This window comes from Rosa chinensis, chromosome 4, assembly GCF_002994745.2.
Source record: "Rosa chinensis cultivar Old Blush chromosome 4, RchiOBHm-V2, whole genome shotgun sequence".
NCBI classification, from domain to species: domain Eukaryota; kingdom Viridiplantae; phylum Streptophyta; class Magnoliopsida; order Rosales; family Rosaceae; genus Rosa; species Rosa chinensis.
In genome coordinates, this window is record NC_037091.1 from 34,393,634 (window position 1) to 34,408,026 (window position 14,393).

Sequence of the window (14,393 nt, forward strand, 5' to 3'; positions counted from 1 at the left end):
AAATATAAATGACACCACATTACCCAAGAACACAACTCAACAAAGAAGGCACTTCATTTCAACAAGCTTTGCTTGGGACTTCGTGTAAGGTAACTTGCAATCCCCAAACTAACCACACGAATGAAGACACGATGGCGTCGGTTACGAAATCAGACGGGGGTATTCTGGGAATGCTACATTTTATCTTTGGCGGGTTTCAGGCCGGATCTACGGGTTGAGAGCCCAACCAAAGGGATAAAAAGCAAGCAGCAGGGTTTAGCCCGGAAACTCAAAAATACCAAACGGGGCCAAGAGATACTGTTTCTTCTCTCTAATAAAGGGGAAGAAGCCGCCAGTCTCTCTCTCTCTCTCTCTGCTCCTCCTTCTCTAAAACCTCACTCACTCCGCAGCTTCCTTCCTACCTTCTAGGTATTCATCGCTTCCGACTCTCTCTATCTCTCTGGTTTTATATGTGCTGCTAGGATTTTTTTTATCGTCACTCTCCTCCATTTCCTAACCTCGCTAAAACCCTCAGTAGCTTCTTCCAGCCTTCTTCTAGGTATTTAATCCTCTCTCTCTCTTCCTCATTTGGTTCTGAAATTGATTGTTGAAGATTATGAAAGTGAACGGTTAGGGTTACAGTAGCGGGCTCTTGATTGAAGAGCTTTGGTTTGTAATCATTTGCAGAATGAATTAAGAAGAATATTTATCACAGCCTGGATTGTTTTTGTTTCATCTCCGATAGCCAGACTGAGCTCTTGTCTATTCAAAATTTTCTGTTCACAACTTTAGTCTGAAAGTGATATTTTTATGTGTGATTGGATAGTTATCTTCAGAAATTGGTATATGTTTCTCTCTCATAGTGTAACATGCTTTTTGAAATCAGTAGGAACGATTCGAGGGTTAGCTTTGATTTTGTATGAAATAGCTGTGTTTATGGAAGTTAATTTCTTACCAAGTGCAATATCTATATTGTTTTTTTTTTTTTTTTGGTGTTTGGTGCGTATGAGGTGAGTGTTGATTGTCGGTAATTGTTTGCAGAATAGGAGGTGGAAATGGCTGGAAAATCGAACAAAGGGAGGAACCGGAGAGGATCACATAATGCTGCAAGTTCGTCTGATTCGGCGGTCCAGTCTGATGCTCCTGTGAAAGACAACTCAAAAGATGAGTCGAGTGCTTCAGAGTCTGTCAAGGCCAATGCTAATGGTGTTCCAACTGTGCAAGAGTCAACTAGTGACAAGCTGGAGGTAAAGGATTCTGAAACTAATGTTGCAGTCGTCGAACCAAAGCAAGGTGAATCTGAAACTGAAAATTCAGCTGGCCAACCTAAGCAAGGTGAATTTGCTAATTTGGGTTTTATAATAGTTGTTCCATAGTAAAGATCTTCTAATTAATACGCCGTCTTCCACTATATCAAACCGTTACTGCTAGTTGACGCAGTATTAATGTAGAATTAATGCCTTTTGTCCATTTCAATCAAACATAACGCCAACTACATTAAGGCGATGGTAACGGCAATGAGAACCAATGTACACGCCGCCATATGAATAAACCTTTTGACATTTACATAGATATGCACGTGTTTGTAAATCTTCATGTAGTTGTTTACTATAATTATGTTTGCGTATTTATATTGAGATAGGTACAAAATAGTAAACATCCATACGTAGTTAAGATTTGATCCAAGCACTATATGCAAATTAACATATGCTCCACACTTCAAATCCTCGTCGAGTATAGTAGTAGACACAATTACTGCATGAACATATCAGCAAATGATTACATATGGATATATATGCTTGCTGTGAATCTATTGTTATCTTTGGATTTGTTTTCCTACTAAAGTCGACAGAACCTCCCAACTTATCAATGCTTTTTAGTTGTCTATCTCATTGATCAAAGAAAAGTTGCCTTCTCATTGTGGTTTGTTCTGAGAGTGCAGGTGACCTTCATCTTTACCCTGTCTCTGTCAAGACACAAGGTGGCGAGAAGCTAGAACTACAAGTGAGTTAGTTTTGATGATATGTTTGCTTGTAGGTTATTTTGTTGGATACAAAATGCAGAATCCCACTCTTTCTTTTTATACTGTCAATATAGTATGGAGATTACTGATTTATTTATGTGATTTGCAGTTGAACCCAGGAGATTCTGTTATGGATATAAGACAGTTTCTGCTTGATGCTCCTGAGACATGCTTCTTTACATGCTATGACTTGTTGCTACACACCAAAGATGGCTCAACCTATCATTTGGAAGATTTTAATGAAATCTCTGAAGTTGCTGACATTACTATTGGTGGATGCTCCTTGGAAATGGTTCCAGGTATAATAAGATCATGGTTCTTGGGAGGCTAACTTTGTGTTTCTATTGAGGATTTTATAGCATATTTTAATTTGAAACTTCGTCTGGCAGCTTTATATGATGATAGATCTATAAGGGCTCATGTTCATCGTACCAGAGAATTACTTTCACTTTCCACACTTCATGCGTCGCTATCAACATCGCTTGCATTACAATATGAGACAGCTCAGAACAAAGTAGCAACTCCTGGAGGTTTGTGATACTGTATTTGATTCATCATCATTTAATATGAATTCAGTCGTTTTATTTGTTTATTATTATCATTATTATTAAAAATCATACCTTATATCGACACTCCGAAGTCCTTGTAACTAGACAAATTTTGATTTTACTGTAATGTAGATACCATCAAAACTGAGGTCCCTGAGCTTGATGGTTTGGGTTTTATGGAGGATGTTGCTGGTGCATTGAGTAATTTGCTCTCATCACCCTCAAATGAGATCAAATGCGTAGAGAGTATTGTGTTTTCATCCTTCAATCCTCCACCAAGCTATAGAAGGTAAACCGAGAAAGTTGCTTGTATTTCATTGCATAAATCCACACATATTTTGATACATTTTTTTTTTGTTTCTATTTAAAATTTTTAAACAGCCGGTTGGTGTTTTGTTGCTAGGCTGGTCGGAGATTTGATTTATCTGGATGTCGTAACGTTGGAGGGTAATAAGCTTTGTATTACGGGGACTACAAAAATGTTTTATGTCAATTCAAGCTCCGTAAATAATACCCTTAATCCCAGGCCAAGCAAAAGTTATCCAGAAGCGACCACACTTGTCGGGATTTTGCAAAAGATCAGCTCTAAGTTCCAAAAAGGTATTTGCATTGGTCTTTATCTTTAATTTTCAAAGTTACAGCAGTTAATCAATTGCCTTCTACTATTTTCTTATTTTGCAGCTTTTCGTGAAATTTTGGAGCGGAGAGCTTCTGCACATCCTTTTGAAAACGTGCAATCTCTGTTACCACCAAATTCGTGGTTAGGGTTACATCCAGTTCCAGGTGAGCTCAACCTCATTTGACTTTAAAAATAATGATCTTGGAGCTGTAGAAGGTTTTTCTCATGTACTTTATTCCCTTGAGCAAGTTTGACAATGTCTTTCATATTACACCTGCCTAGTACTTTTTTTTTGGCTGGTTGCCCATGTCATGGCCTCCATGTCTTCAAATAAGTTCAGTTTGGTTCTTTGGGTGTTACTGTAACTCTGATTTGTGTGATCTACACACATGAATACAATTAAGGGGATCTTCTTTTTTCAGATCACAAACGTGATGCAGCCAGAGCAGAGGATGCACTGACCCTCTCTTATGGTAGTGAGCTAATTGGTATGCAAAGGGATTGGAATGAGGAGTTGCAATCTTGTAGGGAATTTCCACATACAACTCCTCAGGAAAGGTATGCAATGTCCTAGCATTTTTCCATCTGTTAGTAACTCTGTCACTTAAATATGGTTTTTGGTATCTTGTATATTTAACTCTTCTTAATATCATATTTTGCAGAATTTTGCGGGATAGGGCTCTCTACAAAGTGACATCAGACTTCGTGGATGCAGCAATCAGTGGTGCTGTTGGAGTTATCAGCAGATGCATACCACCTATAAATCCAACTGATCCCGAGTGCTTCCACATGTTAGTCTGACATAGTCTTTGTTTTTTAACTACCAAGTTTTCCATGAAGAAATTCCGTTAGTAACAGAGCAAACAATATTTTTTTTTATTTTGACCTGCGTTGATGGTGTTGAATTTATCTTAGTATTTGATGATTTTAAGACAATGCTCAGCTCCTCGATATGCTAATTATTGCTACCTTTTATTATTTGCATAAAGTATATCATTGGGCACTCCTGTACGGAAATCATGTAGTCATCAATGTAGGTCAATCAGAAACAGGGACACTATTTTTCATGACATTTGCCAATATCCTTTACTTTATTTTTTCTTCATAGGTAATTATGCTAAATATTGTGATTATCATGGACCCCGTAGTATTGTTCTATCTTTAACATAGTATGGCATTGCTTTATTTTGGTAGGTTGTATGCAATATACTCTTATGCTTCTGGTTCTAGATTAAATTCTTATGGTGAAGCAGTTTTTAGTTCGTACAATCATGTTAGTATACTCAATAAAGATGGAGTTAAATCTAAATTTTTGGTTTTGTTTTTTTGGCTCTAGGTATGTTCACAATAACATCTTCTTCAGTTTCGCTGTTGATGCGGATCTTGAGCAGCTGTCTAAGAACCATATGTCAGTTTCCAATTCGAAAATGGGGAGCACCGGCTCTCTAGGCAGTTCTTCTGAAAAGTCTACTGGCAGTTTGTTGCATAGAGAGAGTGAAATCCCCAATGGGGAAAAATGTGACGCGTCATGCGCAGGGGAATGCCACGATGCCATGGAATCAGCTGCTGAGACACAATTGGGTGAGACTGAGCAGGCTACTTATGCTTCTGCAAATAATGATTTGAAAGGCACCAAGGCATACCAGGAAGCTGATGTCCCTGGACTTTATAATCTTGCTATGGCCATAATTGATTACAGAGGCCATAGAGTAGTAGCTCAGGTGTGTCACAAATCTGATATCATTCAGTATATTTTCTATTTTCTATATTCCTGGGGCAGAACTATGTACGAAAGTCGTGTTTTGATAAAAACGCTGCCCTTCCCCCCAAAACACAAAAAAAAAGAGGTCTGTTTGATGACATAAGAGCCCGAGTTTGTGTCTCCTATCCTTCTTTCCACCGCAATATATGCCTTTTCCCCTTGTAAGTCTGAGGTATATTATTTTGTGGGGTCATCACCAGTGTGACAAAAATCCATCTTTACGATTTTTGGAAAGTTACCTTTGAGTACTGGTTTTAATTGCTCAGCTGGAGATCTGGTCTTTTGTACACAACATAAAGGATCCATTTTGCCCCACTCCGTATTTTTAAATTTTTTATGTTTGAAAAAGAACAATTTTGTTGTCTGATTGTTTTCTCTTGACCAATCTTTCATGCATTCTGTTGCAGAGTGTTTTGCCAGGCATTCTTCAAGGGGATAAATCAGACTCTCTTTTATATGGTTCTGTTGATAATGGGAAAAAGATATGCTGGAATGAGGATTTTCATTCCAAGGTGAGGATGCATCCGAAGCATGGCTTATTTCTCCACTGCCAGTTTTATTTTATCCTTTTAAGTGAAAACCCTCATTACACTCCTTAATACCAGAATTTCTTGTGCAAATGCTAATGTTTACTGTGTTAGGTGGTGGAGGCTGCTAAACGCCTTCATTTGAAAGAACACACAGTCCTTGATGGATCTGGAAATGTTTTCAAGTTAGCTGCACCAGTTGAATGCAAGGGTATTGTTGGTAGTGATGACAGGTAGTTTTTCTTTTTCTTTTTTCTTCATATATGATATTTGACTTCTCATAGCTTCTTTGTTGACAATTTCCGTCCAGAAAATCTTTTGTTCACAAAATTTTATGAATTTATTGATTTATTAATTGATTTACACACAAAAAGTGCTGCTCTTATCAAGTATGTAGTTGGGGCACCCCAATATCAGATGTTTACGCTCATATAGCACTCGCTTAGTAAATCTGACACAATACTAAATTCTGCTCTTTCAGGCATTATCTTCTTGACTTGATGAGAGTAACTCCTCGTGATGCAAACTTCACTGGATCTGGGTCTCGATTTTGTATCTTGAGACCAGAACTAATTACTTCCTATTGCCAGGTAAATCATGAATTCATGATATCTGATATATACACAAGTAGTATGTCTTGGTTATTTCATGGATGTCTAATATGAGCCTTTGGTCTATTGGGGAGAAGGTCCTTGATGCAGAGAAATCAAAATCTAAGTCTAAATGTGAAGGAGAGGCTCAGGTCACCGCTGATGGGCCAAACGATAACCAGGTGAGGATGATGGCAGTATTTTGTTGAACTTTATTTTTATTAGCAACAGTGAGCTTATGATGAGAGTATTTTGTTAAATCTAGTTTGGCGTTTTGTTATCTCTGTAGTCGTGTCTACAGTTCTACATGTTTCTTTAAATCTTACATGGGGTTGACAATGTATCTAAGAGGTTGAATATTTTGTGCTCTTCACAGGACATCGCAGAAAAAGAGAAGACCATTGATGCACAAGAAATTGTCTCACCACCAGCTGAAAGCTCTGAATCACGTGAGGAAACTCTTTTCAACCCTAATGTCTTCACTGAGTTTAAGTTGGCTGGAAATGCGGAGGTAAGTCTCGGACTATATGATTGTCCGTTTTACTTTCTCCTGAGTTCAAAGGTATATCATATGATATGTTTTCCGTTGTATTTCCAGGAGATAGCAACAGATGAAGAAAATGTGAGGAAAGCCAGTTTGTATCTTACTGAGGTTGTTCTTCCGAAGTTCATACAAGATCTTTGCACACTTGAAGTATCACCCATGGATGGGCAGACACTAACTGAAGCACTCCATGCTCATGGAATTAATGTTCGTTATATTGGAAAAGTAAGAATTCTGGTTTTTAAGTAGTACTTTATTTTATTTGTAATATGCCAGGGCTAATGTCTGAGTCAAATTTTGCTTCTGACATATTTTGGAAAATTTTAACAGGTGGCTGATGGGACCAGGCATTTACCTCATCTTTGGGATCTTTGTTCTAATGAGATTGTGGTTAGATCAGCCAAGCACATTCTTAAGGTAATATGCGTTTCTTTCTGCTTGACCTCTTGTTATGAAATTCCTTGCTAAGTGTAGTGTTGGTGGGGACCAGCAAACATATCCAACAGTTGATCATTGTCATATGTTATTTTGTGGCCAAGAATTTGATTTAGTGTAGTGGTTATACATGCCTTTTACATCATCTTTTTTCCTCCTATGTATACACAAACTGTTTTCCTTTTACATCATCTGTATCGTCCCCAATACGACGAGATGGAATAAAAAAGTTCCTTGCAATGTATATAAATAAACTTTGATGCCAAGTAAATATGGCACTTGTGCCCTCGCTCTTGGTTCATTGTCAATCATTCTCTACTTTTTGAACTTAAACTGCCGCTTTCAACTGATTGATACCGGCAGTTTGTATCTGAAGTATTGTATCAGGTTGTAGTGTAGAACATATGCTTTATTTGGATTCATTTTAACACCAAAGGCCATAAAAAATCATCAATATGTTTGTTGCCTTCTGTTAATGTCGCTAATTTGTACTGTTGATCCTATTATTTTGATCAGAGGTCCTGATTGAAATAAGTGGCCTTGGATTGATTATCTCAAGATTGTCATCTTGTGTCTTCTGCAAACATTTTCTAGTAACTGTAAAATCAATCAGATTCTTGTTATGCTCATGCACTCAATAGGTTATGATTGTCTAAGAACACAGTTTTATGTTGCTGGTGTGAATTGGTTCATATATTGGCCATCGTTTATGTTCTGCAGGATGTCTTAAGAGATACAGAGGATCATGATATTGGGCCTGCAATCTGCCATTTCTTCAACTGTTTTTTCGGAAGCTATCAAGCTGTTGGCTCAAAAGTCGCTGCTAATAGTTCTCAGTCTAGAACCCCCAAAAAGGTATGTTTTATATTCAATGTTGACCTATACAACATTAATAGTAGCAGTATTTCTTTGTTATATGTGCATCTTTATAGTCAACCCATTGTCAGCTAGTTTTTTTTATTGTTTTGATCCTTTATCCAAGTACTGTCAGTAATAAAAAATGCAACCAAGTAGAGTTAACTATTAATTTGAACTTCTATTGGTGAATCAATAATTTATTATTACCAATAGGTTGAGCTAATTTAAAGTTTGAGGAAGGTTTTGTCATTTACATTCTTTTAATTTCAGGAACAAGCAGGTCATCAATCTCCGGGAAAACGGTCAAAGGGACAAGGAAGATGGAAGGCTGGAGCTTCTACAAGGAAGAGTGTATCTTCATATATGCATGTTAGCTCAGAGACTCTATGGTCTGACATTCAAGAATTTGCCAAACTCAAATATGAGGTATATTCCACTCTTCCGATATAGTTGGAAATTCCTGAATAACCTTTTAACTCGTTGAGAAAAACAACCTTTTGACATGAGGAAAATTGTTGTTTTCATTTGCTTCTGTTCACCCCCTCTCCCATCCTGCTTAATTAAAAACATGATTTCTTGGGTGCTTTTGCAATGTTAATTACATATAATTTATGGGTCATTTCCATGTTTTATTGTATTGGACCGCCTAAATTTGACTTGTAGTCCACATATGACATGTTTGAGTGGTGTGAATTAAAATATTTGTTAACCTAATCTTTCTTTTTCTGTAGTTTGAGTTGCCAAAGGATGCTAGGATGCATGTAAAGAAAGATTCGGTTATCCGTAATCTTTGCCAAAAGGTAATTATGAATTCATCGCAGTCTGATTCCAAAATCACCTTGGCTTCTTAGTAGTCAACAACTTGCTTTATTTCACTTGTAGGTGGGCATTACAATTGCAGCTCGCAGATATGATCTGAAATCTGCAGCACCTTTTGAAATATCAGATATCTTGAATCTTCAACCTGTAGTGAAACACTCTGTTCCTGTTTGTTCAGAAGCTAAGGATCTTGTGGAAACAGGGAAAATCCAATTGGCTGAGGTATTAACCCAACTTTGTGGTTTATAAATGAGTCTTCCAAGAATACATGTGGTGTCGTGAAATGTGGTAATGTCAGGATATAAAGAAAATGGTCTCAACCAGAAATATGTTAGCGCCATTATGTCAATGCTATTCCAATGATAGCCAAAAATTTACTCTGGAGCAGTATTCAATTGGTTAGGACCAAGAAAAAAACACATTTCCTTAGTTATGAATTCTTCGGATTGTAAAGAGCTGTTCAACTATCAAGGTCTTTCTATCATTTTATAATGTGGAACTGTTCATGCAGGAATCTCTAGGTTTGGCAAAATCTCACTCAAAATCTGCAACTTTGCATTTCAGATTAAAGCAATATGAGTTTATTAGATACACAATTAATTTTAACATACAAAAATATTCTGGAGTTTAATTATTCACAATAAAAACAGATGGAAATAATCTCTTGCCAGGGATTGTTATTGATCATTTGTCCAATTATTTTTTGCTAGGGAATGTTGAGTGAAGCCTACACATTATTTTCCGAGGCCTTTTCCATACTTCAGCAGGTATGCAACTTCACTTGGGTTGTTATGTTAAACTTTCTGTGATATTAATGACTAAAAAACTATTATTTCGTTCTTTCTGAATTTCAGGTTACAGGCCCAATGCATCGGGAGGTTGCTAACTGCTGTCGGTACATTTCACCACTTAAACCCTTGTCTAAAGGTTATTTCTGATTGAAATTGAGCTAAAGTGTCCTTGTACTAAATTTCAGGTATCTTGCAATGGTTCTGTATCATGCTGGAGACATGGCGGGAGCCATAATGCAACAGCACAAGGAGCTAATTATAAACGAGCGTTGCCTGGGTTTGGACCACCCTGACACTGCTCACAGGTAAACTTCTGCTATTTATTTCCGTCTCAGTAAACCAAAAGTGGGAATGTAACTAAGAAAAGTTGTCATAAGCTATGATGCACTGACACGGGTACGGGGTACGGGGTGCGATACGATACGATACGTGGATACATTTTTTTTCAAAAAAACAGGGTACGATACGTTTTAGACACATTTATAAAATAATATGTAATATATATATATATATATATATATATATATATTGTTAATAAATATATTTGATGAATATTGCATATGAATTGCAATGAAACAAGCAATTGAAAGACATAATATTCAAACAATCATACAAAACATAAGTCCAATGATCAAATTACTTAACAAATAGTTCAAGCAACATAAATTAAAACTAAGTTTAAGCACAAACAAGCTTCCAAAACTTCCACAACTTCAATCAACTTCATCCTCATCATCAAAGATTACACCCTCCAAGTCCGGTTCATCAAGAGAGAGGTTGGCAACCTCAAGAATACCTCCATTAACCGTATCCATTGAGTTTTCAACACTAGCTATTTCAAGGCTTGGAATCAACTATCATGGAAAACATGTATTTGTGTTTCCTGGTTTTTCTTCCCCACTGCATATATAAAAAGTAGAAAAGATAAAAATTATTCCTAGTCAATCCACTATAAATAAATATTCATTCAAAAAGGAGTTGTATAATTGACTATGAAGCAACAAACATTAGCTGCTATGGTTTCTGTGGTCGATTTTTATTCCTTTGCTTTCTCTAGCTTATTCGGGTATCTAAAATACACAGAGACACAAAACACTAGCTCCTTGTAAACTAAAAAGAAATATACTCAAGAACACGATTGGTGTCAGAATGATTCCTTCAAACACAGTTAAAACAAATTTTACTCTTTCTTATATTTGGCTGAAACCCCTTGTCAGAGTAATAGACAGTTAAGCGTTAGCAGCAGCTGCAAATGCATATACAGATACACTATTACATAACAAGTCTGAACATACCTTTAATAATACCCACAGAACGACCTTCAACTCTTCAACCCACACTCCCACAGAGCTTCAACCTTCAAGCGAAGAAGCAACGAACAGAGATGCGAACGACCTTCGTCAGAGAACTCGACCTTCAACATTCACGCCTTCAACCCACAGAGATTAAAGCTTCAACCCACAGAGATTCACGCCTAAACCTCAACCCACAGAGATTAAAGCTTCAAGCTTTCAATCTGAACAAAGAGTGAGAGACGCGAAGAGATTCAAGAGAGACGCGAAGAGGAGTTGTGCGGCTCGGTGTGTTAAGTTTTCGGTTATAATTGATAAACTGTCCAAAATACCCCAAAACGTATCCAAAATCATGTCAAAACGTATCCAAGACGTATCAACAAAGTCAACAGACGCTGCATAGTCAAGGATACGTTTTCAGGGTCTTAGATACGCACCCAGTGCGTATCGTATCCGTATCCGATACGGATACGATACGCCATAGTGAGTTTTTTGCCGTATCCATGCTTCATAGGTCATAAGTGAATATATTTATACAGAATGTGGATGTAATGTCACAAACTCATGTGTGTATTATCTTTACTCTATTTTTACTTGCAATTGCTTGCTTTTGGTCTCTCTCCCCCCCCACCCCACCCCACCCACCCCCCACAATTGAGTATGATCAGTGTCAACTCCATCCTATCATTGTTCTTTCTGACTCTCTTTCTATCTCCACTCTATTTCTGGATCTAATTGTCTAATTGTTGGCTTCCTTCATCTACATCTTTGAAACTGCAGCTATGGGAATATGGCTCTTTTCTATCATGGACTTAACCAAACAGAACTCGCCTTACGACATATGTCCCGGGCGTTGCTCCTGTTAAGTTTGTCATCTGGCCCAGATCATCCTGATGTCGCAGCAACATTCATTAATGTTGCTATGATGTACCAGGATCTTGGGAAGATGGACACTGCTCTTCGATATTTGCAAGAGGCTTTGAAAAAGAATGAAAGGCTTCTGGGCGAGGAACATATCCAAACTGCTGTATGCTATCATGCACTTGCTATTGCATTTAATTGTATGGGCGCCTTCAAGCTCTCCCACCAGGTATGCTTCTTAATAGAAAGATTAAATTAGTGACGGTTCCATGTTCCACAAGTTTCAAGTGACCCCTGATTTGAAATTTAAGACAGTGGTCCATGTTGAAAGTAATCATAATTTGCACAATCACACTAATAGATGCAGTAGGAAACCCTTTTATTGTTATTACGATCCTCATAATTATGTATATTCTAAATGTGAGTTTTGATAGCAACATTCAGTTGCCATCACCTGTTAATGGCAACTGTTGAAACCAATTGGACTTGTGGGAGCTTGGGATGGGTTGAGTTTTGAGTAAATATATATCTTGAACAGAAATTCAGATGTCATACCGAGATTTGTCCCTCTTGATCTATTGAAAGATGATTTCACTGCGGTTTAGTTGTAGGCAACTTTAAAATATAATGGACTGACTTTGGAACTTGGTATGGCAGCATGAGAAGAAAACTTATGATATACTTGTCAAACAACTGGGTGAGGAGGATTCGAGGACACGTGACTCTCAAAACTGGATGAAGACATTTAAGTTGCGCGAGCAACAGGTACATGTTTAGTATCCTTGAGCAGCTTGCAAAGTGAATAGACTGGAAGGTGGTTCCATAGTCTCAAAATACTAGTTGTTTCTGATTACTAAACCTTATCTTTTTCTTTTGAAAGATGAATGCACAAAAGCAAAAAGGTCAAGCTTTGAATGCCGCTTCAGCTCAAAAGGCAATCGACATGTTAAAGGTATTTTGGAAGCTTCTTTTTAATGGTGATTGAACATTTTATTGATATTGAAGGATGTTTGGTGGATTGTTTTTGGTTCTGCTCTTCCCGAATTTCATATTTTTGTTGTTTTCATCACACCTATCAGAACTTCTGGTTAATATTTGATTTTGCATGTCAGGCCAATCCTGACTTGATGCAGGCATTCCAATCTGCTGCTATAGCCGGCGGGTCTGGGAGTTCCAACACTTCTGTCAACAAATCTCTTAATGCTGCTGCAATAATGGGTGAAACTCTTCCCCGAGGGAGGGGAGTTGATGAGAGGGCTGCACGAGCAACAGCCGAAATCAGGAAGAAGGCAGCAGCGAGAGGCCTCTTAATACGTCAACATGGTGTTCCGGTCCAAGCTTTGCCTCCACTGACTCATCTCCTCAATATCATGAGTGCAGCAGGTGGGGCCCCAGATTCAGTGGAAAATGGAGAAACCACTGCGGCGAAGGAAGGCAACAACCATCCTTCAAATGGCCCAGCAGATGCGAAAACTAACCAACCATCATTAGAGCCGGAAGGTCAACCTCCAGTTGGGTTGGGCAGAGGCTTAGCTGCACTTGATGGCAAGAAACAAAAGTCGAAAGCCAAAGCTGCATCGTGAAATTTTGCATATCAAAGATTTTATTAACAGCAAAGATAGGTTGGGGTAAATTCAGGGAAGAAATTTTTGTCTGTTGGTTTGAGGATGATACAGTAAACTTTTGGAAGGTAGAGGAGTTTTTTGCATGGAATCTGTGGATGCTCCCTGTATTTTTTTTTTATGATATGGATATAATAATCAGGCTTGCAAGTAGATTCAGGCTGCAGAAGAGCAATTTCTGACGCATCAATGTAACTCATATTGATATAATAATCAGGCAGGCTTGATGTTCCATGTGTAATTTGCCGCAGATGGACAAACTCTGTGTTGATGTTCCGGATGGACAAATTTATCCCCCAGTTTTGTATTTTCAAAATAAACCTTTTCTATTGTTGCATTGTAATATTTGTTCTGTTACCTTTCTCGGCCTTTTGGCTGAGACTTGAGTATTGTGTTGACAAACAGCAGCCTTAATTTCAAATGTAGTTAGTTACTTGAAGATATGACTCTCTCTTATCGTAAGTCTTCATTTTCCTTAAGCCTGTAAAGTTGGAAGAAAGGAAAAGAATACGCCTCCATTCCTTTTTTATTTTTATGAAAAAGAAGCTCAGATATTGTCTTCAACATCATGACCATGACTTGAGAAATTTGGCAATTTGTAGTCCCCTATCCCATATAAAACCTTGTTTTAGACGAGTCCGATCGGCATGAAGGTCTGAAAGAATAAGAATAGGTTGGTTAGTTTGAAAGAAAGGCATGGCTGTAGCAATTGCTGATGCAAACCTTATTTCATACGATGACAAGGCTTGTTTACAACACAATAACGACCGAATTCCCCAAGTTCTACAAAGTTATAATGAAAAGGTTTCTTAGGTGTTTGTGCTCATGAAGATGACTGAAATCTTTTCGGGGGGTGTATTGTATTTAGATTTGTGCATTTCATCATTAGATGTACGACACCAAGTGAGGACTCCTCGAATGATAGATCAAATCATTGCTGTCAGCTTCTACAGAATCTCTCAAGAAACTACTCCTCAACTCGACATTATGGACTTAACCTGGAATTCACGTACACAAACAATCAGATATTTGAATCATCTCCTATTGCAAATCAAAATACAAAAAGTACATGTGGTATGATAAACTCAAGTCTCGATTTTTACAAGAAGTCACATGAACATGA

At 37.7% G+C, this 14,393-nt stretch overlaps 1 protein-coding gene across 3 annotated transcripts; it reads left to right on the forward strand.

Moving 5' to 3' along the window:
• The first annotated feature begins 252 nt into the window (after positions 1–252).
• Positions 253–13,713, forward strand: LOC112196709 (clustered mitochondria protein). 3 transcript variants are annotated; one of them, XM_024337126.2, is made up of 30 exons: positions 280–408; positions 515–538; positions 1,021–1,314; positions 1,922–1,983; positions 2,112–2,301; positions 2,392–2,532; positions 2,683–2,839; positions 2,954–3,150; positions 3,232–3,333; positions 3,592–3,727; positions 3,832–3,960; positions 4,506–4,890; positions 5,339–5,443; positions 5,573–5,691; positions 5,940–6,048; positions 6,147–6,230; positions 6,425–6,559; positions 6,647–6,817; positions 6,923–7,009; positions 7,748–7,882; positions 8,156–8,311; positions 8,617–8,685; positions 8,768–8,926; positions 9,415–9,471; positions 9,559–9,599; positions 9,681–9,800; positions 11,568–11,877; positions 12,306–12,413; positions 12,529–12,600; positions 12,761–13,713. In XM_024337126.2, exons 3-30 carry the CDS (start codon positions 1,035–1,037, stop codon positions 13,229–13,231), a joined length of 4,287 nt encoding a protein of 1,428 aa, XP_024192894.1. In that variant the 5' UTR covers positions 280–408; positions 515–538; positions 1,021–1,034; the 3' UTR covers positions 13,232–13,713. The 3 variants fall into 3 exon arrangements, with proteins under 3 accessions (XP_024192893.1, XP_040373830.1, XP_024192894.1); XM_024337125.2 differs by lacking the exon at positions 515–538 and having other exon boundaries at positions 253–408; XM_040517896.1 differs by having other exon boundaries at positions 265–538.
• Positions 13,714–14,393: the final 680 nt, after the last annotated feature.

What these genes read in the sequence shown, in the direction of transcription:
- LOC112196709 (XM_024337125.2), top strand. Translation starts at nt 1,035, where the DNA reads ATGGCTGGAAAATCGAACAAAGGGAGGAACCGGAGAGGATCACATAAT. An exon ending in AGTTGGCTGGAAATGCGGAG is followed by an intron (nt 6,560 to 6,646) that starts GTAAGTCTCGGA and finishes TTGTATTTCCAG; the next exon opens with GAGATAGCAACAGATGAAGA. An exon ending in TCCGTAATCTTTGCCAAAAG is followed by an intron (nt 8,686 to 8,767) that starts GTAATTATGAAT and finishes TTTCACTTGTAG; the next exon opens with GTGGGCATTACAATTGCAGC.